The sequence below is a fragment of the Rhinolophus sinicus genome, chromosome 8, assembly GCF_057876585.1.
Source record: "Rhinolophus sinicus isolate RSI-liver-muscle chromosome 8, RSI-T2T, whole genome shotgun sequence".
NCBI lineage: Eukaryota > Metazoa > Chordata > Mammalia > Chiroptera > Rhinolophidae > Rhinolophus > Rhinolophus sinicus.
Window position 1 is genome coordinate 4,692,438 of NC_142508.1, and position 25,652 is coordinate 4,718,089.

At 45.0% G+C, this 25,652-nt stretch overlaps 1 protein-coding gene across 5 annotated transcripts in view; it reads right to left on the reverse strand.

Moving 5' to 3' along the window:
• The window catches only part of CUL1 (cullin 1), a 77,508-nt gene extending 52,512 nt beyond the window's left edge, over positions 1 to 24,996 (reverse strand). The window contains exons 1-2 of one of the 5 annotated variants that reach the window (XM_074315217.2): positions 24,831 to 24,996; positions 2,259 to 2,558 (exon numbers count right to left, since the gene is read on the reverse strand). In XM_074315217.2, coding sequence (XP_074171318.1) covers positions 2,259 to 2,398 — 140 coding nt within the window. In that variant the 5' untranslated portion in view covers positions 2,399 to 2,558; positions 24,831 to 24,996. The other 4 variants (XM_019739403.3, XM_019739402.3, XM_074315216.2 and 1 more) reach the window with 4 other exon arrangements.
• Between the last annotated feature and the right edge of the window lie 656 nt (positions 24,997 to 25,652).

Here is a 25,652-nt window from a genome sequence, read left to right on the forward strand (position 1 = left end):
GAGCTTTCCACGACCAGGTTTCTGACACCAACAGGAGGGCTGCTGCCACCAAGTCTCCTGGGCGACAGATCCCTAAATAAATGCACATGTTCCAGCACAACGGCTGACACACAGGACTCAAACTAGCGATGAGTTCATAAATAATATCTCAAGAATTAAAGTCAGATTTTCCACTCTCAATAAATGTATGAAATTGTTATCGTCTCAGACCAAGTTAGGAGGAAAAGAATAACACTTGACTTAAGAGTAGCATTCCTAAAATAATTAAAATTGCAGGTATCAGAACAAGTACAAATTATAATTATTTGTAGAAGAAAAGAATTCAGTAACTGTTTCAAGCCAAGTGGCTACTTTCTTAGAATTCTAAGAGCAAAACATCCTATTGGGCAAAAGACCAATCTGATTTAGTAAAAAATTACATATTAAGGAATTCCCCAGAGCCACATCAGTAACTACATTTCCTTAAGTCTCCTCATTGGGGCGCCTCTGTTGTTTCGCAAACCAGAAATACAGCCAAGGGCCTTGTCTCATCAGTGCACTCACCGTCTTCAGCTCTATTAACTTACAAGAATTTAAAAAAATTGTCATTATCTAGCAAGCCACAACCCTCTTGAGTGCACTAATATCCTGTCATTTACAATGATTGTATCCTGCTTGAAAGTGTTCTACGTGTCACAGGACCCAGCAACTCCTCTCCTACATATATACCTGAGAGAACTGAAAACCCATGTCCACAGAAAAACTCATACCCAATAGTCTTAACAGCCACATTATTCCTAACAGCTCCGAAGTGGAAACAACCCAGGTACCCAGGAGTGAATGGATAAACAAAATGCTCCATAGCCACACAATTCAGCCATCAAAAGGAATGACGTACTGACACACGCTACAGCAAGGATGAAACCTGAAAACATTATCCTAAGTAAAAAAGCCAGTCACGAAAGGCCACACACTATGGGGTTCCATTTATGTAAAATGTGAAAACAGGCAAATTCATAGGGACAGAAAGTGGATCCGTGGTGGCCAGAGACCGGGGAAGGAGAGAACGGAGAGTGACTGCTAATGGGTACGAGTTTTCTTTTGGGGGGCAATAAAAATTTTCTAAGATAGTGGTTATGGTTGCACAACTTTGAATATATCGAAACCTGATGTGCTGTGCACTTTTAAAAAGGCTGCATTTTATGGTATGCAAATTATACTCAATAAAGCTGTTTTTTTTTTAAGTATTCTACAGTATAAGTGCATATACATGAGTATGTATGCACAGCTACAATAAAAGTTAAATTTAGAGAGAAACATAGTTTCATATATTTTAAATGAATGTTAATCCATTTTTTAAGGCTCTAAAACATTAGCATAGTTGAGGGCACACTGGAATATCACATAACCACGTCTGACAACGTATTAAAGATTTACACTATTAAAGATTTACACTTAAATATCCATTGAATTAGCAGCTTCAAAGCCCCAGAACCTGCAAGTCAGCGGCGATGGGCTCTCTAGTGAGTCGGCTTAAACGTCGAATTCTTCTACGTGAAAGGACACAAGACACTGCAAGTCACAGGTGTGTCTCCAAGTCTACACGTACAGAGACAGGAGCCCCAACGTGCACACCCTTGTGGCCTCCGGGGCACACGGGACAGTCCCTCACACACCATGGACCCACAAAATAAATGAGAGAAACACTTTTTTATACACTTTTTGCAACCAGGGCCATAAAGGAAGACTTTGGCTCTACGTGGTAACCCTTTAGATGGGGGTCAGCAAACTTCTCCCCAGCGAGAAAATACTTTCAGCTCCGTGGGCCAGACCACGTCTGATGCAGTTACTCCACTCTGCCCGCACGGCAAGAAGGCAGCCACGAAAAATGTAACCAGCGCTGCCCCGCAGAACGTTCTGGAGCGACAGAGGCAGCCTGTTAACCTACTGAGGACCTGAAGTAGGGCTACTGCGACTTAGGAACTAAACGTTTCATTACTTCATTGTAATGATTTCAAACGCAGACAGCCACACACATGGCCCGCGGCTGCTGGACTAACAGCACTGCTTTAGACGCCCGACCAGCCAATTTCACCGCTGTTCAAAAAGCTTCCCAAGAGTAAATGAGTTCATTTTTAAAGCTAAAAATGAACTCGTGATTCTATCGCAGGATGAACTGCAAAGAGAAAACATGAAGTAAAATTTGTAACAATTCACAGACCCTACTAGTAAATCATCACACTTGCGGCCCGTGACCCTCGGCTCAAGCAGGAGGATACGTGTAGAGTTCCATGTATCTGGACTTGGCCATGCTCTGGCGGGTGTACACCTGCTGGATCCCAGCTCTGAGGTCGTCCCAGATCTGGTCGAGGCCAATCTGCTTCAGCCCATGGGGATTCTGACTCCTGTTTGATGACATTGTGAGCAACACTCTGAGGTCGTCCAGTGCAGCGATCCTTACTCAAGGTACAGCTAATTCTCCATTAGATGAAAACGTACAGTATCATTCCAAGTTGATTCACAGCAGCTCAGAAGGATGTCCTTTAATTGTAGAGAATAAAATCTCGTTGCAGGCAAACCTGAAGAAGAAATAAAGGAAATCAGTCAATTCTTTCCCAGCGCCCCAGGGTGGGTAACAGGCTACCTGCCACCACACACTGATAGAAACACTCTGGCGGTGTCAGCAGGCACCGCTGTGACCCAGATCACCTCTCTGCGTGGAAACTTGTATGATCTGTGCATAGAATTATGCTTACTTGGACACTTAGTTCAAAATCCTTAGGACTATTAGCGCTCGCGAGAAAAGCTGAGTAAACCTTGCACAAGCAAAACTAGCGCGCGGCCTTCGTCTTCTAAAAGGATCAGAACGTCAACTCTTACTTCATCTGCGTAGCAATTAAAAAGACAAACTCAGAGGAAAAAAAGACAAAGGAAATTCTCAGAAAGAAAAACAGAAAGAATAGCTAATAAATAGGAAAAACCATTCAATCTCATTAGTTACCTGTGAATTTTAATACTTTTTCACTTAGCACTTGGCAAAATGCAAATGTTGTTGAGGCTAAAGGTAACTCACTCCCTTTTGAGAAAGGAGCTTGGCAAGAATTAGCAAAACTTTAAATGTACTTGGAATTCAGAGACCTGGGTTTGAAGCTGAGCTCCACGTCTACTAGTACGTGGTCTTGGGGAAGTCACTTCTCACTTCCAGACTAAGCCTTGATTTCCTGGTCTGCAAAATGGGGGCAAATCACTTCCTAAATAGTTGTTGTGAAGTTTAAGTAATATAATGTATAGAAAATATTTAACACATAGTAAATGCTTAAGAAAAGGTAATAGCTAGTATTTCTAAGTGTATGAAGCTACTGCAAAATACAATTTATGATGCTTCCGATGTGGAGTTCATAAAGGACCTGAGCTGTGTAATACTGTATTAAGGCAGTGCTTCTCCACAAGCAGTATTACAGACTTACTTTAAGGATCGTCTACGTACATCACATCAAAATGAGGAGGTTTTTAAACATGTATCCCTAGTGCAGAATTAAGAAACACTGAAGTGTGATGGTGCCGTAACATAAACGTTGGGAGGTAAATGGCATCTGGAACAGTAAGAATGGGTCGCCAAAGCCTGTCAGCGTAAGTCTGAGTCATCCCAGCAAGGAATTCAGTGCCTCCTGTATCCTCAACGGCATTACAGCTGTCTGTCAACGAAGACACAGCAGGTCACGCCTTTGGACTAAGTCTGAACTACTGAAACCAAAACCATCTCCAATATTTATCATCTCATCTATGAGACGCAGTATTTTATGAGGCCACACCACCATTCCTGATCCTGAAAGTATTAGGTTGGTGAAAAGTAATAGCGGTTGAAAAGGTTAAAAATACTCGCAAAAACCACCATTACCTTTGCACCAACCTACGTTTTATGACATACATTCAAGTAGGTAGGTGGTAGGTTCAAATGTGGAATATGAAAATGTCTAACAAGAATTCCACCACGTTTTACAGAAACTAACAACTCAGCAACCAGCATGCAAATGTTTCCTAAATACAATTTCAATCTGACTCTCCTTTCATCTTGGGAAGAAGATGCCCACACCCCACTGGATGGTTATCGGGGTTTGGACGGGCAGCACCGCCTGTTTAAACCTGCCCTCCTTTCGCTGTCACTTAGTTAATTTCCCCCCAAGGGGAAATTATCACTTAAATTCTCCAGCCCAAGATTTCTTCTCTGAACTCCGGGGCCTGTCTACATACATATCCAAGTGCCTCGATCACATCTTCTCCTGATGTCTCAGGCCCAGCAGGTCAACAACTAAACTCAGGACATGTCCCCAAACTCCTCTGTCCACCAGCGCTGCCCATCTTAGTAGAGTGGCAACTCTACTCTACTAAATATCCACAAACCAGAAACCTGGGAATATCCTAATGCTGCATCCCTCATCTTTCGTGTTCAAGTGCTGGAGTTCACCGTTCAAGGTCATCTCAAACCCACTCGTCTCCACTTTCTCGACCAGTAGTAATCAACAGTGTTTCCTACCTGGACCACTGTTTCAGGTGGTCGAAACTAGACTTCCATACTTTCAAACTACCCATTTCTTTCCTAGCTGTCCCACTGAGTACCCAAAATTCTTACATAGTTAATTAATCTGAGGGTCTCAAAAATTCACATGTCCTGATCTACTTAGCTGAGAAATTTAAAGCGGATAACCCTATTTTTTACATTTTTAATACTGCCTAGAGAGCCTCACTTTCATATACTTAAAGATTTATCACTACTATTACAGCAAAGAAATCTAAAACTAAGTCTAAGGGAAACGTTAAAAGCAAGCACATGGCGGTGAGGTCACATGCTGACAGCAGCAGCTGACCTGCTGGTCTCAGGCTGGGCTCTGGAGCAGATGCTGGGACACAGTGTGGTGTAAGACGCTTCTGCCGCCTGTGACGGGGAGGGGGGAAGCAGGACTGGGCTAAGGAGGACGTGAACTGTGCGGCACCTCTACCCACCGGCACTGGCCCTCTGCAGCTCGTGGCACCGGGGCTGCAAGGCCAGGCCTCTGCTCAGGCCTCTGCTCCCACTCAGCCACTGAGAGAGGGTGCGCAGGCGGCTCTCTGCAGCTGGGGGCCCCAGGAGGTGACAGCGGGAGGTCCCATGCTGGGAGCCGCGTCCTTCCCCAAAAGGGCATCTGGGTGGGGCACCTGTGTATCTACCAGAGGCCCAGACACTGGATGCTCTGGTAATGAATGGAGTTTTCGACCCTGAGGGTGCGGTGGGTGGGGTGTGTGTGTGTCATCTGCTTATGCATTACTCAAGTGTTTGATTAATTAAACTGATTGTAAAACTGCTTGGAGTAATAAAATATAATATAGGGGCCCATAAAAGACTGGCTTATCGGTCAAAGTTGAATTTGCAGAAATATTCCACGTTACAAACTATTACATTCCATCTCATAACTAGGCCATCCAAAACTGTCAATAACCTTAAGCAGAATTCATGAAGTCAGAGAGGTAAGGGGTAAAGATATTTTCCCAATAAATCACATCACGTAGCCAAAAAACTCAGGAGGTCCAAAAAACAAAAACCAAAATTAAAAATATCTATTAGACTTAGGGCATTAGGCAAACGTACTCTGGTATAGACACCCTTGGTGTTACAGGGTTTACACCTGTGCTCACGCATATCCACCGGTAACACTGAAGTTTTCGCACACAGAAGCTGCGGATTTGGAAACAGAGGAACCAAGGCACAAAATACAGCCAACGGAGGACAGGAACCGTGGCAGAGCGAGCTGGAGCTTCTCCTACCAGCCACTGGCTCCCGAAGCCTGCATGACAACACACATGCTTCTAAGTTCACTTTCATCTCTCCCTACGAGAATAAGGTAATGGGATGGAACACGAGAGTGAAAATAAGCAGGTCTGATGGAGAAGGGTTCATGTTTCAGGACTTGTCTCATAGAAAAGACTTGTACCAAAGGGATATGAACGCCGACATAATCGATATTAAACAAGCTTTCTAACAATTTAAACTCTGCACTAATGAAACAGCCTATTTCTCAAGATTAATGGTGCGTAAGATTCCTTCACTGAGAAGTGTGAACTAACTTCCAAGAATCCTAAAAAATATGTCCTCTTTCATATTAGTAATTTAGAGTTTCCTTGGTAATGAAAGGACACTTGTAAGAGTCTTCCACTAAACACTAATTGGAACATCCACTGAACAGAACATGAAGGGAGTTTGGGAAATGCCAGCTTTTGTGAAGTTAAATACTTTATTTTGTTTTGTTTGCTGCAAGACTTCAGAGGCCTTAATAAGTGAACATGTCTTAGGAATTTCCATCAGAAAAACAGTATAAAGCGTCTCTCTCTCAAGCTACTTGGCTATAGAGCATTGTATTCTGAACACAACTCAGGACTGATTTTCAAAACTGTTTCAAGGAATATAGTTTAAAAAAGGAAAAGATACAGCTGTGCTGGCCCCGACTGACTCCTAACTCTTGGGCTCAACCACACACTGTTCTGCAGCCTTTTTCGTGGAATGGCGAGATATACCTCACTTCACACTTAATGAAATACACCTCACTGTTTTGGGGAGCTATGTAATATTCTGTTGTTCATCAAACTAGTCCCCTGCTAAAGAGCTTCTAGGTGTTTCCTTTCTAATAGTTGTCAACAATACTGCAACAAGCAGCAGTCTGAGGACTTCTCTTGCTGACCTGAGTGTGTCTGACAAATACCTGCCTGGAGCTGTAAGAGAAATGGAGGAACAGATTGCGGGGAGGAGTTCACTCCCGCACATGGTGTATCTGGGGGCTTGTCATCATCCCAGGAGGCTGTGCTGTGCTGTGGAAGCTCGTCTCTGACAGGCACTACTGGAGTCTTGAACCAGAGAAATCACAGAAAGAGAAGGGCCCAAACCCAGTCCTGAGGGACACTTAGAAACTGACTAGATGATGGGGAACCCAGAGAGTTCGCATGTGCAAAGTTACAGCCCAAAACACTGAGGAACCTCCTCCTGGAGGCTAAGGGAAGGAAAGGCCATGGCTGGCTGGACGGCGTAATGGTCAATACCATTTACTTCTCCTATGATCTTAGGTATATCGCTTAATCTCTCTAGGGGTCAGGATTAAATGAAGCGACAGATGCTTTCTAAATGCTAGCTATTCTTTTCATCACCATCATGATTTCTGAAGTGTAGCTTCTGGCTTTAGTTTTACGTAAGTCACTGGTGACCTCAGCACGGCAAGTTTCACTGTGGTTTTAAGGGTAGAAATCAGAATGGAAGGGGGACGGCCTCCGCTTCACAAGGTTGGGCTGTGGCCCCCAGAGGGCCAGTGTCTCCCCATCAGCTCTGTGCATTCTCCTCATGTATTATTCTCCTGACAACTCCTAAATATAAATTCATTAAGACTTTAATGAACATAACTACATTTCTACGCTGGGGGGGGGGGGGAGAATCCACACACTTTAGAGTAATGAGAGAACTATGCTTCCCTCACGTTCACTTCAAATACTCAAGAGCCCCCGATACCACTTTGGCCTATTAATGCAGCCCTGCTATTTGCCTCCGTTTCTATCAGTTGGGGCCAAACACAGATGCAGATGCTGCTGCAGAAGCCAATGTGAAGATCACCGGTCAGAGCTGTGACAGGAATGCGAGAAACAGTGTTTTTCTAAAAGGGCTTAGCTGCTTCAGTTATGTTGATTGCTTTTGAAAAATGTAGAAAGACAAAACAATTTAAAACGTTACAGGATCTTCTAAAAATAAAGTCTATATTAGAACTAACGAAAATGGTTAAAATTCAGTTAAAAAAACAAGACTATATTTAGCTTTTCTAATTTTCTCTCAGAGTACTCCTGAGAGAAGGCTGGCTGCTTAAAATTTAAATGACCCTGGGTATTAATAAAGCAATCACTAAAAAAAAAAAGAAAATAAGAAATAAAGCAATTACTTCTTTTCTAAGACTTGTTAAAAGCACGCATAACTCTGGCCCTCACCTGCCGTGTGGCACAACATGAAGTGTACAGCAAACCAGACGATTTAGATCTGGAGAAACCTCTGTAAGTGCACAGGAAACATGCAAGCCCATGCATTCGCCGCACTATATTTATGAGAACAATAAAACCCCCAAACCTGGAAACAACCCACATATCCAACAGCAGAATTCACAAATAAATTGCAGGATAGTCACACAATAGACCACACACACAAACTGAGTCAACTTCAGCTGCATACTTCAACATGGATGAATTTTAGAAAGAGTCCTGAGTGAAAAAAGTGACAGAGGAATACATACAGTATGATACCGTTTTTATACATAAGATTGATTTTTTTTAAAAAGAGAGTACTCCTGAGAGAAGGCTGGCAATCTCCCAGACAACATGGGAAGATGCTGTAAGCACCACACAACACAGATCTGATTAGGGCACTGGCCAGCGTGGTTTTACTGTGCTTATGTTTAAAAAACAAACAAACGAACAAAAAACACCATACTTATTAGATACATACTCTTGTGGGTAAAAATGACATGATGGCTGAGATATTCTTTGAAATATTGCAGGAAAGAAAAAGCTGAGTGATAGGTACACACTGTAGTCCCTATTTTCCGTAAGAAAAATGTAACAAAAAGTTCAGCAAATCTATACAACGTATGAAGTAAAAAAAGAAAGAAAAGCAAGCGAACGGGCGTGGGGGGCGTTCAGGATCCAGCCTGGGGTTAGGGACGGACTGGAGAGCAGCACACACGGCAGGGAGTCCCCTGGTCCTGGAGACCCTCTCAGGAAGGTGGGGAAAGGGCCGCTGGCGTCCACAGCAGTGCTGGCCTCACCTTACACACCGGGAACAGACTGCTATGCTTTATGGCCGAGCTGATACATACAAAGGAACACTGCTATGCTTTAGCAGGTTACAGAATCCTCAGTGCCATTTAGCACCTCGACGGGAAAGCTCCCACGCTGAGAAATTCCTAAATAGTATTAGAAATTCTTAAATTCCATTCAAGTTTTAAATGAATGCAACACCTGAACTGAGGCTGATGCAGCCAACTTGGGTTAGAAGTAGACAGCTGAGATTAGGTAACACTAGCTAGCTACAGCTTCCAGCGCTAAACTCTGCAGAAAGGTCTGCCCCAGAGTTGAATAACAGACGTCCAGTTCCGAATGGTCTCCATAGCAGGTGGCTGGGGCGCGCTCCCCCTTTGCCTGGACAACGTACAGACAGACGCCCGCGGCTCCGGCCCCTTCTCCTCCCTTCCCTGGATCTCAGAGGCCACCAACTCACACGTACAAATGAACTGTCTTCCCACCTGAGCCCACAGAAGCCTCAGCCGCCCAACTCAAAGTCCTGCAGGTAACAAAGGCGCCACCTTCTCTAATCACGTACGTTTCCTCCACACGCCACATGCCCCCGCCACAGAGCGTCTACTGGGCCTTCACCTCAGGGCCATGCTCAGCCTCAGGCCTGCTCTACCTTCCGTACCTCCTGGCGTACCTCCTGGCGGGAAGACAAGTCAGCTCCGGCTCCTCCCTAGTCCGACCCGACGGGAAGTCCGTGCCATCAATTCCCCTCCTTCTCATCTCATCAATCCACCCACTTCTCTTTACATCCACTCCAACTGCTAGTCTCACCGGGGTCACTGACAAAATCTCTCCACGGGTCTCACTGTCACTGGACTCGCCACCCCCTACAATCCGTCCTCCACTCTGCCGCCCAGGTTAATTTCTGAATCACAAACAGTCCTTCAGTCTGTCTGTGAACGAACTCCATGGCCACCTTGTCCACGGGCACACCCACGACCTCCCCCAGACAGCACACCCGGTGGGACTGCTTGCTCCATGTCAGTTGACTGTGTCAAGAAAGGACGGAATGGGGTGGGGGTGAGAGATGAGGGTAAGGGGGATCAAATATATGGTGATGGAAGGAGAACTGACTCCGGGTGGTGAACACACAATGGGATTTACAGATGATGTAATACAGAATTGTACACCTGAAATCTATGTAATTTTACTAACAATTGTCACCCTAATAAATTAAAAAAAAAAAGAAAGAAAAGAAAGGACGGAATATTGACTGTCGGCTGCCATGTTAGACTCTGCCAACAGGAGCGCTGATACTTCCATCGAACCCTTCCATAACCACATCCTCTGCACTGTACGATCTACTTCTTACAAACGAGGAAACTCAGGCTCGGAGATGTTCAACCATTTGCCCAAAGATACTCAGCTAATGAGTGGCAAGGACTCAGACCAGCACCTGAATTCCAAAGCCATGCTCTTGCGATCACCCGCCCCCCGCCCCCCAAGATGTTTCCACAGGAAGGTGGAGGCTCTGATTCCACTTCCTAAAACAGTGCACAAGCAAGACTTGCTTTTCGGTGTGTGATGACATGGCTTCCAAAGAAACCGTGCGACAAGATAAGCGAAGGTTCATGATGTGATCGTGTAAGGACAAGTCCAAATGACTGCAAACCAGCAGGTCTAGGAAGAGCCAGCAAATTCATGAACTGGACACTCATTTATACTTACACCTCAAAACTATTTAAAACTTTCTATTTTATTTGAATATTCAGTAATTCATACTTGAATGTTAATTATTTTTAAATTTCACTTTTTTAATCAAGGAAGAACCTTAACTTAAAGATCCTGCAAATGCAGGCCATTATTTGTGCATTCAATGACCAGGGGCTCTCCTGCACCCCAGGAAGGACATTTACCCCCTTAGACAGCATGCAGGACTTCATCGCTGAAATTCAAGGCTTGCAAAATTTATGCTGACTTATAACATTTAAATATTTTATTCCATCTCTATAAAAACTAAAGGAATAATTACAATTAAGTTCAAGCAATTACAGATGACAAGTATAAAAAAATCCAATTAATATCCTAACAGATACTTTCTAGAAACATTAGCTGAGTCCTCTCTCTACTTAAAGTCATTCAAAACCTTTAATCTATGGCTATAAAGTAAGAGAAGCAACATAAACACATGCCCAAATGGGAAATGAGTTCTACTATTTCTCAACCAACCATTTCAAAGCCAAATTCCAAAGACCCAAATGGATCAGAACTGCTGAAATTGCATGTTTATGTCTTTACTCAAAGTTAGTAATTAAACACTCAGGACATTAGCAGACGAGGTGCAGTTAACATAAAAATACCACATCACCCATCAATTCCACTACCAGGTATCTACCCCCCAAACAAGAAAACATGTCCACCCAGAGACCTGTACACATGTGCTCATAGCACATTATTTGTAATAGCCCAAAAGTAGGACAACCCAAATGTCCATCAACAGGTGAGGGGATAATCAAAATGCTTATAAAAAACAGAGTACTGACTGAGACATGCTACAGCATGGCTGAACCTCAAAAACAATACGCTAAGTGAAAGCCAGATGCAAAAGCTCACGTTACATGATTCCGTTTTTATATGAAATCTACAGGATAGGCAAACTGCAGAAGACAGGAAGGAGATCAGCGTCTGGCCGACAAAGAGGCACACAGGAGCTTTTGGCGGTGAAGGAAGTGTTCTAAAACTGGATGGTGGTGATGCCGGCACAACTCTGTAACTTCACTAAAAATCACTAAATTATACATGTAAAACTAGTGAATCTTGTGGTATGTGAATTATACCTCAATAAACTTAAAAAAAAAAAGACAGCTTTAAAGCATGCTAGCTATAAACCTCTGGGTCAAGTTCAGTTCATTCACAGAACACAATGCATCTCTCCACGACTACGCAGCGTGTACACATGCAGGGGCCGCAGCACGAGGGCCAGCAGTGTGCTTGGTGTTCTACCAGAAAGAAACTAAGAACTGCTACTGAAGATGTTACCAACATAACAGAGGGGCTCATATTCCCCTGCAACACATAAAAACACGTGCATGTGTCATTTAAAAGACTCAGCTGAAGCTCCAGGAAGAGCTGTGAGGTGGCGTTCACGATGCCACCGTATGAAAGGTACAGACAAAAACTGCAGTGCGAGTTCGGAGGGTCTGAAAGAAGTCACCCCAGGCCACAGTGACCAAGAAGGCCCAACGGCCTGTGGAGTTGGGCGGAAAGGCAGTGCCACTGACGGGAGCTGCCAGAGCTGAGACACGGGCCCACGTAGGTGCACAGCAATGGAAAAAGAAATGCCAGGAGCTTCACACCACACACAGTGGGAATTATGGTCACTGAGCTGACAGGATTCGCCGGGCAGAGGTAAGGAACGAATTAAGGATGACAAGGGCTGTCTCTCAAACTCGTACTTTCAAACCTCCAAAAATTTACCTCTGGGTTCCAGAATTTCACAGCAGATTAAAAATTCAAAACCACTTCACTATTGCTGGTGGGAACGTTCAACGACACAAACAGTAATTTACAGATGCTTTCACCCTTTGACCCAACAATCTCACTTTCAAGAATCTATCCCCCAAAACAACTGGCTAAAAACCACAAGAAGAGAGAGAATGAGAAGACAAGCCACAGAGTAGGAGACAATAGTTGCAAAAGACATCTGATAAAGGATTGTTAGACAAAATATATAAAGAACTCAAAATGTAAGAAAACCACTTGATCAAAAATACGAGCCGAAGACCTCACGAAAGATCTACAGATGGCTAAAAGCATGTGAAAAGATGCTCCACATCCTATCTCATCAGGGAAATGCAAACTGAAACATCGAGATACCATCACACACCTACTGGAATGGCTAAAATCCAAAGCACCGACAGCACCAAATGCTGACGAGGACGTGGAGCCACAGGAACTCTCAGTCGCTGCTGGAGGGAACGCAAATGGTGCAGCCACTTTATTAGACAGTTTGGCGGTTTCTTACAAACTAAACATACGCTCATCATATGATCCATCAATCATTTAAAAACCATTTCAATTTTAATTTTCATTAAACACTTTTTATAAAAAATATTTTATCATTCATACAACCCAGCAATTACGCTCCTTGGCATTTACCCAAATGAACTGAAAACTTACTTATGTCCACTCAGAAACTTGCACACGATGTTTAGAGCAGCTTAATCAAAATGGCTAAAACCTGGAAGCAAACAAGATGTTCTTCGGTAGGTGAATGGATAAGTAAGTTGTGGCACACCCAAACAATAGAATATTACTCAGCACTAAAAAGAAACAAGATTATCAAGCCATAAAAAGACACGGAGGAACCTTAAAGGCATATTAGCAAGTCAAAGAAGCCAATCTAAAAAGGCTACATACTGACTGTGTAATCCCAACCACATGACATCCTTGAAAAAGCAAAACTATGGAGACAGTAAAGACTAGTGGTCGCCAAGGGTCAGGGGGAGGGACAAAGACACAGGCAGAGCACAGAGGCTGTTCAGGGCAGTGAAGGTACTCTATGATGCTGTAATGATGGACACGTGTCATTATGCATTTGTCCAAACCCCCAGACTGCACAACACCCAGAGGGAATCCTAAAGTCAGCTGTGGACTGTGGGTGCTTATGATGTGTCACTGGAGGTTCGTCCATTGTAACAAATGTACCTGCCTGGTGAGGAGGTTGATAACGGGGGAGGCTGTGCATGTGGGGGGCAGGGAATATATGGGAAAGCTCTGTCCCTTCCTCTCAATTGTGCTGTGAACCTACAACTGCTCTTAAAAAAAAAAATCAAGTCTTTTAAAAAAATCAAAAGCAAATTAAAACAGAGGCTTACTTTTGATTTTCATATTTTGCTCACGAAACATACTTGTATTTTGTAATCTTGAAAACATGAGTAGACAGAAAGCTGGTATCAAACATCAAATACTGTCTTTGCTTATTATTTTCCTTAATTCAAAATTAGGCTATTTTGTGAATTATTGTTATCTAAACAATGGATGTTTTAATACATGAATTTTACATTTATACCTTTTTAGTATAGAAATGGGAAACCTATCAATAATTAAAGATTCTGAACAGAACACTGGGCTCTGGGACCTTCAGATTGAATGGAAGCAACACCTCTGACCTGTGGGGTCTGTGCGGTGGCTGGAGGGCCGGGGCTGAATGCCCAGGTGGCACACGGCAGGTGTTCCGGAAACACTGGTGAATTTACTACTCCAAATATGTGTAATACTGCACATACCTGAATCTCCGATGGTACTTAAACAATGTTAAAAACACAACAACCCACTCAGCCCATCAGCATATAGAACTAGTACAAAGTAAGGAACCTACTGGAACGTGGTTAATTATATCATTTTATTTTCTGCCAGCATAGTAACAATACTGAGAAAAATGGGGGGAGAATACAACCTTCACATTACGTACGCAATTGAAGAGAAATATAATTATTCAAACAACTCATAAAAACCATAAAACTGATTGCTTAAAAAAAGTAAGAAACAAGACCAGGACCCATAATTTTGAGGTAGGATAAAAGCAAATGGATTTAAAGCTTCACCATTTAGTTTTCTCTATGCCTCCTCCCCCCACTTTCTAAAAGCTAGCAGAGCTTTGAAATTCATAGGTTCTCAAACTTACAGGAAATGAATTAATAAAGCTGCCTTCTCCTGGAGACCAATGTTTGTCTCATCATGTACCACAGAAACACGCAAATTCAACTAATTCCCCCAAACATAGACAATTTTGTAATTAGGAGAAATTTCAGGTGTCATTAAGTATGGAATTTTCTGCTATGAATGTCAGTATTGGGAAACTTTTCATTCTCATAGACTAGATACTTGAACAATTAATTAATGTAATAGAAGAGGGTCCTTTAAAATCCTAAAAACCCACAAAGTCTTAAACATTGTTCAATTCATAAGTGAATTTAAGTCGGTCAGCAACCTCCTCCTGCTTTAATCACCACGTGACTTCCACCAAGTGGGGCGACACCAGCATCACTGGTATAAACTGCTTTAGAAAACTTGAAAATGTGCAGACATCTAGGACCACTAGAGATTTAACAGGAGCTACACAGACAGTTTGTCCATGTAACCTAGCCTTACCTGCTAAGGACCAAATTTCAGATCCCACTTTCAGCACAGTAATTTTATAAACACATTTATTCAATGATCTAGCTTGGTGCTTGAATGTATTTTATTTCCTAGCATTTTCGTTCACTTTAAGGCAAGAAAAAATGTTACCAGATTTGATCGTGATTATCTACAGTACTATGTACGTTTTTCAAATTGAGAACTGCTATCCATTCATGTGTGGGCCATGAGACTGAATTAGCCAACGGCAACTGGAACTTTCCAAAAAAGTCACAAAGAAGAGGAGCTCCCAGAACATAGGAGGTAAGTTTCTTCACTGCGTCCTGTATTTCAGTACGTCTCTGCGTGTACGGGGTTATCCTACAAAATGCAGCTCTTACTGTAGAAACAAGTCAGGAAGCAGGGAGCCACATTACAGAGACACAATTATTCCAAGCAGTTAACACCGAAATGTGGGTGTTTGTGGGACTTCAGTCGGGGCTCCACACTCACTGGCTCCCGCACCTCCTGTGCCTGGAACTATCTGTAACGGGGTAGTAACAGCATCTCCCTCACAAAGTACTTTGTTGGGAGAAACTGGAGGGCACCTTGCTGTACTCGGCAAGCATTTGCTACGCTTCCTAGTAACGCTTCTCCAAAGCCCACCAGATGGCTTTGGAATTTCTAACATGGCACTTAAGTAACAATAAAACACTCAGAGGAAAATGACAAAACAAGCATACTTACTTTTAAGTCAAAATGAAATAAATTAATGTTGCCTGAAAATTTTGCAACACCCCCTGACAACCGAGGACCAGGGCAGCACTTGCCCCCAGTTCCCACCAGTGCACCTCCAGTCAGAGGGGCAGTTTATATTTGCTGGACCTGGGGACCCACCTGTCAGGATCCACAGCTGAGTGCGGACAGGAGACAGACGCTAGAAACAGAGAAGGCGGATGTGGTTTCGGGCGCCCCTGAGATGTTGGGGGCAGGCTGGCCACGCGGACGAGCCCAGGGGCAGTTAGACGGATTGAATGGGGCTCAGAGCCCCGGAATGAAGGGTTAACACAGAACTGCTCTAGCCAAAATAAAACCGAAAACCCCACAACAAAACAAACCAGAGCAGAGAATCAAGTCAAAGAGACACCTCCTGAATGCCCATGAAGAGAAGAAATGATAGAACTAGAAGAGCACGGTATTCTCCACAGAAGCTAATGCCAAGAGATCATTCGAGAAAAGAGAAGGGTAACCTGGCCCAGAAGTCTGGAAAACGCTGCATGTTATACCCCCTCCTCCTTAAGAGGCCAAAAATGCTCTAGAAAACAGACCTGGTTCCATTTGCCAAACTAATTTGACCTCACGTATCATGTGAACAGTGTTCACACTCTGGAAACCACTGAGCTAGAAATGCAGGAGCAAAAATGTATCAGGAAAGAATCTAAAAGAACCTTCCAGAGGAGAAGGAAAGTGTGAGTTTCAATAGACTGAAAGGCTTTTCAAACTCAGGCAGTTTAGACTTTTAAAGAAAAAAGTATTTGAAATAGTATCTTTGTAGTTACTGTTACAAACCGGTATTTTCCAGGTTTGAAAAGCACACTGACACGACACCGCCAGGAAAATGCGAATGACGCACGCTTTGATTTAATTGTCACTGCCCCTCCTTACGCACGGATTAACGTGGATCCATGTGCTTTCAATCTTTTCAGATACTTCCTATAACAGCATGGACTTTAGATTTAAACAAGGAATAAAGCGAAGCATTTGTTTTCTAGACAACTACACCTGGAACTCCGTGCTCATTAGGACCCCACACTCCCCCAAGAACACTAGTATTTCAGGGTGCTAATCAGCCCCACCAAAGATGGGTGAGAAAATGAACACATCCATTACTACCTACATCTCCACGCAGGTCACGCAATGTTTCACACTCTGTGATTCTAAAATCAGTATGTGTTCTACGAAACAAAACCCATTCTTTATCATGGGAGTACGGTTTTCTCCCCTCAAAGTCTACTTATTATGAAGCTGAGGGTAACATGTACATACAGGTATATACCCTGTAAGATATACAATTCCCCGGAAGAGCAGGGAGGTTTATATGTACACTATCATATTCAAGACCCCTCAAAACGCAACCTAGCATTTCCCAAGTTTATTTCTTCACAGATTTCCCCTCCCACTCCCATGCCTATCTTGTCACAGAACATAGACGGGCAAATATTGCTCTAAACAAATAAAAATACAGAAAATGCAGTAACACGGAGTGGCAAAGCTGAGCTCCTTTCCTTACAGAAGAGGTGCAGACCAGCCCCCTAAGGCGCGTCACTTTGGCATGCAGATTACTTTGAGCTGGAGGGAATGGAGGCGCTGTGGGTTCACGAGAAACTTCCACCTCTCCCTTAAACAATTTAAGTTTGGGGCCTTGCCCGTAATAAGAGTTATTGCCAGAAATAATTTTTTATGACCTGTCAATAGCACAGGGCAAACTTCTAATTACCAAACATCTGCTCTCACCACCCTGTGAATGACTTGCCTCCCTCTGAAGCCCAGGGCGCCTTCCCTCTTCCTTCACTCAGAAGCCATACACACCTCATTTTCACATTGTTTCTGAACCCCTCGCGTATTGGGGGTCTCTGACTTTCTCGTCTATGTGAAGTTCCCATATGCATGAATGTAATTAAATTTGGTTATTTTCTCATTGATCGCTCCCATGTTGATTTAATTATTAGACCAGCCACAAGAACCTTGAAGGGTCAGGAAAATTTCTTCCTCCCAAATGATAAAAATACAGTGACCAAAACAGCGTAAGGAGTGTGTGTCTTCAGCGTCCCCAGGCCTTCCCTTCTGTCTTTTAGGTCCGTATCAAACAGGAGAGGCTTTGATTTGGAGTCTCCCTCTGATGCCTGGCTAGTAAAACATTCCAGCACCCGTGTCTCAGTCTACCTTCAACCAGGAAAGCGGAGGAAAGACTTCTGTTCGAAGTGCGGCATTTGCAAGCAGCAAGCTGAAGGGAGCAGCTGCAGAGTCCCCAACGCGTGTTCAGCTGAACAGATAGTGGCATTATTACAGGTAAGATGAACCAGCAAGTAAATCTTGTACGGCTTTTAAATCTGTAAGCCAGAAGTCAGAAGAAACCATTCTTGGACTTTGTCTTCTCTACCCTCCTCCAGACCAAATGTCTCCCAGTTCCCAAAGATGAGCCTGGGGCTTGGGGAGGAAAAGAGCAGAGCCGGGTGCTCTCTTCCTGGGGTTCTGTGTGGTCCATGGCTGGTTTGTCCCCCTCACCCAGGATTTCAGAGCAGAGCAGGCCTGGTCCATGCAGCAGAGAGAGCTGGGGTCTCTGGCCTTTCTCCCAGGTCCTGACCTTCCATGCAGCCAGGCGCACTATTTGAGTTAGTGTGTACCGAACTAATTTCCACAGAGTAAAGGCACTTTTCTCCTGGTATTTTGTGATGCATTTCTGTGTACCTACTTTCTCATAATTCCAACAGTATTCCTAATTTGTCATTTAACATACAATTCTTAAATTGATAGTAACCTTTCAATTTTCCAAACTATAGCATGAAAAAAGGCAGTAGAAGCAGCAGGCCAACTTGAGAGCAAGATCTTTCTGCTTCGTTTCATGCTGACATCACTTGGGTGTCCGCTTTATGTGCAGGTCCCTTTCCAGGTGTCATGCCCAGAGGGCTAGATACCTGACTTCTGGGGGCTGTGTTTTCTGCGGTCAAGTTTCTCCTTTGCTGGTCTAATCTTCCCATTCTTAATAAATCAGTCCTTTGTATTATAAATACATGTGCACTATAGAAAAGTGGAGGAAAAAACCCAAAACGAAGAAACTAAAAATAACCCATAATTCCACTGCTCAGAGATAATCACTGCTAGCATTTTAGTTTATTTTCTTTCTTTAATACATATATTCACACACATCAAAAAATCGTTACACATTATACATGTTTTATGGCATGTTTTTGTCATTTAGTATGCACTGAATAATCTAAATACAGTATTAAAGAGAAATGCAAAGATTTATCTAAACAATGCTGAAATAATCATCTTTAATAGCAAAAAACTGAAAACAAATGCTCAATAAGAGGGCATTAAATAACTGTACCCATGACAGATTAACCTGTCATTTTAAAAATTTTCTTAGACTAAATCCTTAGAAATGAATTAGCTATTCCAAAGTACGTACATATTTTATAAGCTCTTGTTACATATTTCTCTCAGAAAAATCATACTAAATTATACTCTTTTGAGCAACATGTAAGTAGGCTCATTTCTCCTCCACATCCTTACCAGAAGTGGCTTCTTTAACGTGCGCCAAAACTTTTAAAAACAGTATCTCACTGATTTGCATTTCTAGGGGTACTGCTAGTGAATCTGACAATTTTTTCCTGTTTCTTGCTCCTTCTTTTATAAGCTATCTTTAATAAAGAAAGTAAATTTGCTTGTAAGCTACCATATTTTTCTCAGTTTGCCATTTGCCTTTTAATTCGGTTTATGGCATTTTAACATATAGAGGTATAATTATTTTAAAGTAATCAAATGAATCATTTCTTTCACAGTTCCTACTTTTGGTGTTAGGCTTAAAGAGGCTTTCTCCATCCTCAGATCGTTTGTATGGTTCTTTTGGTTCTTAGTTTTTTGGAAAAGTATTTTAAAACCACAAAGTTCGTCACCCTGAAAGTACGACTATTTTGACTGCTTTAAATGTTTTCACCAGTGCATACATACTTTATGCACACACATTTTAAATGGCTGCACACATTTCATACGATCTGTTTTCCAAAAGCATTTTCGAAGACAGGACTTTTTAAAAATTGGTGCACGTTAGGTCTGACGGACGTAAAAGTGGTTCTACAAATTTCCGTCCCAACTTAATATTCCCCAAATTCCAGAACTGTTCATTTCTATCCCATCAGTGGCCAATTACTCTCCTTCAATGTCCCCCAGATACTAAAAGACCAATTAGTATAAGCTCATTCCTGGTACTCCTCCAAATTCTGCATAACGAATTCTGTCGTAATGATCAATTATCAGGTATCAATCCTTAGAACATTAGAGCATTTTCATTTTGGTCTTTTCTCCTCTTCCACCTTCCACCACAGAAATCCCACACGTAGGGGTGTCTGGTTAAAAGCTGGAGCTCTGAAGCCCCTGTCTTGTAACTCAGGCTTGATCACCTACTCGGCCTCACCTCACCCACTCAAAGCCTGTTTCTTACCCTACCTGCTGTAAGGTGACCTAAACAATAGTGCCTACACTTGATGGGGTTTGGTGATGATTTTAAGTGGGAGGACGTTCATGAACAAAGTGGGAATTAAATGAATGTTGCTGTGGGCCACGTGTTAAGACATGGGGGACAGACACACACCCCACGGTCCCTGCCCTAAAGGACGTCTGTCTAGTGGGAGAAACCACCAAGGCCAGTCAAAAGATTAAGGGGTTCATGGGATCCCAGGGAAGTCTCCTAGCCTGGGCTGGGATGGGGGTGCTCTCAGGGCCTGAGCTGAGCCTTGCCTTTTTAAAGGAGCAGGAGCCTGTTGGGTGCCAGGAAGGGACATGGCACTCCAGACCAAGGGGAAGCATGAGTAAAAGGGGAGGAAAGAGCAGCATGGGAAATTCGGGGAACTGGTGCTGCAATGACGCGGAAGCGGGGAGTGGGAAGCCTGGGAGGGGACTCTGCCTACTTGGTCCAAGTTTCTCCAAGGGGAAAAATTTAAATGACTTTCTAACTTAGGCTTCACAACTCTGCTTTTCAAACGTGAGTAAGACTATGCTTTACAGGACAGTTTTCCCAAATGCTGTTAATGTTAAAAGCTGTGACATCCCCATGGAATCCACAGGCTTTGAGGCCTAAGGAAATCTCAAACATTGTCAATTAAAAATCATCTCTTCTTTTTACAAATGAGGAAATGGACGGCCAGCAAAATTAAGCTCACACTAGATCCTGTCTTCTTCCCCAAGCAAAATGTTCTATGGCTAAGCAAAAATAAAACACAGCTTTTTTTAGAAGGCAGAAAATATCTGTGTGAATAAAAACTTTACAAGTTATTAAATGTTATAATAATGTTGTTTATGCTGTGCATTATTAAATGTATACGTTATAAACAGGGAGCTTGAAGCCCTTAGTAATAGAATAAACTTAAGGTTTTATTTAAATCTGATTTATTTTTCATATAATATTCATTCCTGTTTTGAAAAGCAAACAAAAGGGCACACCTTACTGAGAAACTCCCAGATTAAAAAAAAAAGAAAAACACCAGGTAAACTTCGAATTGGTCCTTAAAAATGGTACACTCTTTTCTCCAAACATGTCTAAAAAACAAGTTCAAAATTCGTCCCCAAAAGACATTTTATTCCAGACTGACTCAATTGCTGAGGGTAGGAAGCCCATGGCTTTGGGACTATGGAGGGCTGAAACAGCCGAGAATACAAACACATACCTAAGTGTCTGGGGTCCTAATTTTTAATTTGAAGAATGGCAAGTAACTCAATTTAAAGCATATTCATTTTAACTTCCCATGCTGAAAGAAAGGCACACTATGCCCGCTGGGTAAACTGGGAGTCAATTTCTGATACAAGTCCTCAGGACCCAAGAATGGTCCCCCCGTAAGAGCTGTCACAGCAGACCAGCACCACCACTGGGCTTGCCTCATGTCTACGAACAGGCAACAGCCTCAACCGCCAAGCCATTTCATTTTAAAGACAAGGGTGCAATATTTAACGGGGAAAAGAGCTCCATCTTTTTCTTAAAAAAACAAAACAAAATCTATACCTTAAAAGCAGCTGGGGGTTAGCAAATTAAAGTGTTAAAACCTGTTTTCTTGCCACTTCCCTGGATTGCAACAGCTCAAGAAAACCTGAGCATTTTTCTGTTAGGGCCCTCTATTGGACACTGGAACACTGTAATAAGGATTATAATAAAGCTTTGCCTTCTTTTTTGTTTTTCTTATTCTTTAAAGCTTGCATTCTTTATTAACCAGTGTAAGTGCGGGGACTATTCTCTGCAGCCAAAATCAGAAATGGTCAAACATTAGGTCGGAATTTGTCCAGAAGATTTACTCATTCAAAAAACAACTGAGTTACCCATGACCAAGTCCTATGCTACTTTGGGGACGCAAAAATAACTAAGGACGATCCCCTCCCTTCGAGGAACTCATAGTCTGAAATGCATGGGAAATGAGGCTGTGCAGACAATTAAGACAAAAGATAACATTCAGTAAGAGGCAGAGGCGTCCAAGAAGCTGTAATGGCTAAGGAAATTGCAGAATCAGCTCAGGCATTCATTTGTCCCTTGGTCCTCTTGATCCTTTATCTGATGGTACATTAGGAGAGGAGGGGCATGCTTGCCAAGGACCTGAGCTTGTGGGTCTTACACAAGGAGGGTGGATTTCATACATTAGTTAAAAGTTCTAGTATAGTTAAAGGTTGTTTTTTTTTTCTCCTTTGGCAAAATAGTTTTTAAAAGATGACACCAATGAGAAAAAAAAGTTTAAGCATTTTTAGAGAATAATTCAGCCAACCTTCTTAAGCTTAATGAACATGCTCCTGAAACCTCCAAACATGGTCATAATAGAATTAAAGGGAGCCAGTCCTGTGTTTGCAGCTTCGGAATGTGAAATGTGATGCAATGATGTCTGATTACCATAGAAAGCAAAAACAGAACTTTCAAGTAAATTTTTTTCTAATATCCAAGAACCTTTTTTAACAAACAAAAAAAATCTCATATCCTATTTTTTTCTAAACACAATGATTGCTCTTGCTTTTTAATCATTCTCCTTCGCTACACAACACACAAACTCTCCAGGGTTTCAGAAAGTCAGACGGACAGGGTGGCCACAAAAGGGAGTGTTACACTTAAGATTGCACACCCATCTGCTGAGTGTAAAGATATGTTTAGGTCCTAGAAGCTCAGGGCTTAAAGTAAAAGAGACTTTAGTTCCCCTCTGTCACCCAATAAGTGCCTTTCAAAAACAGCGTGACCATTTACTCGACTTCTAACTTGGACTGTTTTAATGTCACCCGGGGAAGACCCATTACACAGAGCAAATAAATACCTAAGTTAACTGCAATTCCGTATTTGCACACTAACCACTAACCCCAATTACGAACTAAAAGCAACAGCGGCCATCCAATCGGAAAACAGAATCCTATTTTTGGCACAGGAATCGCTAGAGAGAAAACCCTTAACTTTGGAAATTCGTCTCCAGGAACGCTCATAAAGCATGTGCCTTTCTCTTGACCATCACCGTGCCTCCAGTGCACAGCGCTCCCCAGGTGGCAGAGAGCGCCCCGGGGCCGCGCGCGGGTTACCTGCTGGGTCAGCGCGCGCTCCCGCCGGGCGCAGGTTCGGGGGCGCGCAGAAGCCGCGGCGCGCGCCCGGCCCGACGCGCTCCCGCCGGGGGGGCTCTGTCCGGTCCCGCGGCTGCACTCGCATCCCTGCGCGCCTCCCCGGCCCGTTCCCCCGAGGGAACGGAGCAAAAGGGCGACTGTTACCCAATAATAGTGACCTGCACAGTCGCAACAATGCAGGCGGGGAACCGAGAGCCGCGGGCAGGGAACCGGAAAGCAGAGAGGCCGGCTCCGCGGCTCCCCCGGCGCGCGAGCCCCCTACTTATTGGCGAGCACGAGTCGGGGGAAACGCGACGCTCGGGGGAGCAGCGATCCCGGGGGGAAAGGGCACGAGGCCCCGTGGGGGTCGCCGCACGAGGGGAGGCGAGGCGCGCATGGCCGAACTGCCCAGCGCCGCCCGCCGGCCCAGCTCTGCAGCTCCAGCCCGGTCGCGGCTGGGAAAGAGGCCGGCGCCACAAGGCCGCCGCCTCCGGCGCGATGAATCGGGCTTTTTCCCAGTGCGTAGTCCAGGCCTGGCCGCCCCGAGCCCGCGTCCGGGGCCGCGGCCCGGCCAGGCCCGAGCCGGCCGCCGTGACTCAGGGCCGGCCCCGCTCGCCCGGCTCCCGCCCCCGGCGTCCTCCGCCCACCCGTCCCCCTGCCCGGCCGCCATTCCGCCCAGCCGCCGCTCGGCGACTCAGGCCTCGCCCGGCGCCTGGGCTCGGCCGCCGCGGCCCCAGTCACTGCGACACCGCGGCTCCGGGCCGGGCCTGCGCCGCCCCTCTCCTCGGCCCCGGCGCCGCGACACTCACCCGCATGTCCCTGCTGCCGTAATGGCTCCGGCGACGTCTCCACCCGGTCGCTGGGCCTGGGCCCCGGTTAAATCCCCGTCCCGCCAAGGTCTGGCCGCGTCCCTCAGCCGCCGGGGCCGCCCCGCCTGGAGCTGCGTGCGACACGGCTCCCGCCTCCGCCTCCTCCCCTGCCCGCCCGCCCGCGGCCCTCCTCCCGCCGCCGCCGCCGCCTGCACCGCGCAACCTCCGCCCTCTCGCCTTTCCTCCCCGGCTCCCCGCCCTCCCGGCCTCACCGGCTCCGGCTCCCGCGGGGGAGAGGCTGGGGGGGGAGGGCCGGAACGCGCCGCCATCGGCGTCCGGGGCGGGGGAGCCGGGAAACCGTCGCCGCCATCTCCCCACCAGCCCGAGCGCGGGAGGGGCCCGGAAACCTCCCGCCCGCCGCGGCCACTGCCCCGGGCTCCCCCGTCCCGCGCCGCCCGAGGCTCCGCTCGCCTGGAGGATTTCTACCTGGAAGCCGGGGCCCCTCGCCCGGAACCCCGCGCCGTCCCGGGCCGGGCGGACCGGGTCCTCCTCCAGGTTTTACAGCCTCCCTCCACCGTGGGCCGCCTCTTAACGACCGGCTTCCCGCCACTTCCGACCCAGCGAGGAGGGGTCCCCGCTTTAGGTTCGGGGCACCGACCTCAGCAGAAAGTGGCCCAGCACAGCCCGAAGGAGAGGGTCCTCCACCGCCTCCTGCGCGCACACACACACCCGGAACCGACTTGGAACACGGCTGCAACTACACCCAATCAACGTGCCTCCCCGGACCGGGACTATTACCAAAGAATGTCCCCGGCTGGCTGATGGCACCGGCGGAGATGGGCAAGTGGCTCCGAAAAGCAGGCGCAGACGGCGGAGAAGCGTGCGGTCCGCTCTGCAGCCCCTGTTCACCTGAGGCCTTAGCCGTCAGCACCTGGAAGCCTGAGCTGTTCTGAGCCTCATCCTCGCTCCTTAGATCCGGTTCTAAGATAAAACTGTACGACGCTTCCCGCTTCAAACTTGAACCAACTCTTTGGGGGGTGGGGGGGCAAATGTTCACAAAGAATCCTCACTTTACCATTACTCTTTGTAAAGACAAATCAAGGATAGAATTTCAGCATTTACATGAAAGGATGGCATGAGGTGTGACTAAAACACGGTGTCTTTTCCACGTGTAGTCTGAAGTAGTTAATTGCATTCATTGGAAATGGAACTGTCACCGTTGGGGACTTGGAATACTCTAACTACAGATTTTGACAGAGAAAGCATGGGCCTGGAGGGGGCTCCTGCTTTAATACCATGGTTCACAACAAGCCAGAGAGCTGGCTAATTGCACGAACAAGCAAGGAAGGATTTCAAATGATCCTATTTGGGCAAAAGACACGGTGAAGGGAACTTCCTCTGGTTTAGTTTTGCTCTAAACTAAAACAGTACAGATATTCTGGTACACCTTGGGGTAGAAATCCTAGGCCCTGAGCAGAGGGCCAGCCCCAGAGTCCAGTTTCCTGAATCACATGGGCTTCTCTTAGGAGACATGTCCCACCAGTATGTGTGGTTCCTCCTATTGAAATGTGGCCTATTGTCAACATCTGTTAAATATCTTAAGTGTTGCGTTTGTCTGCA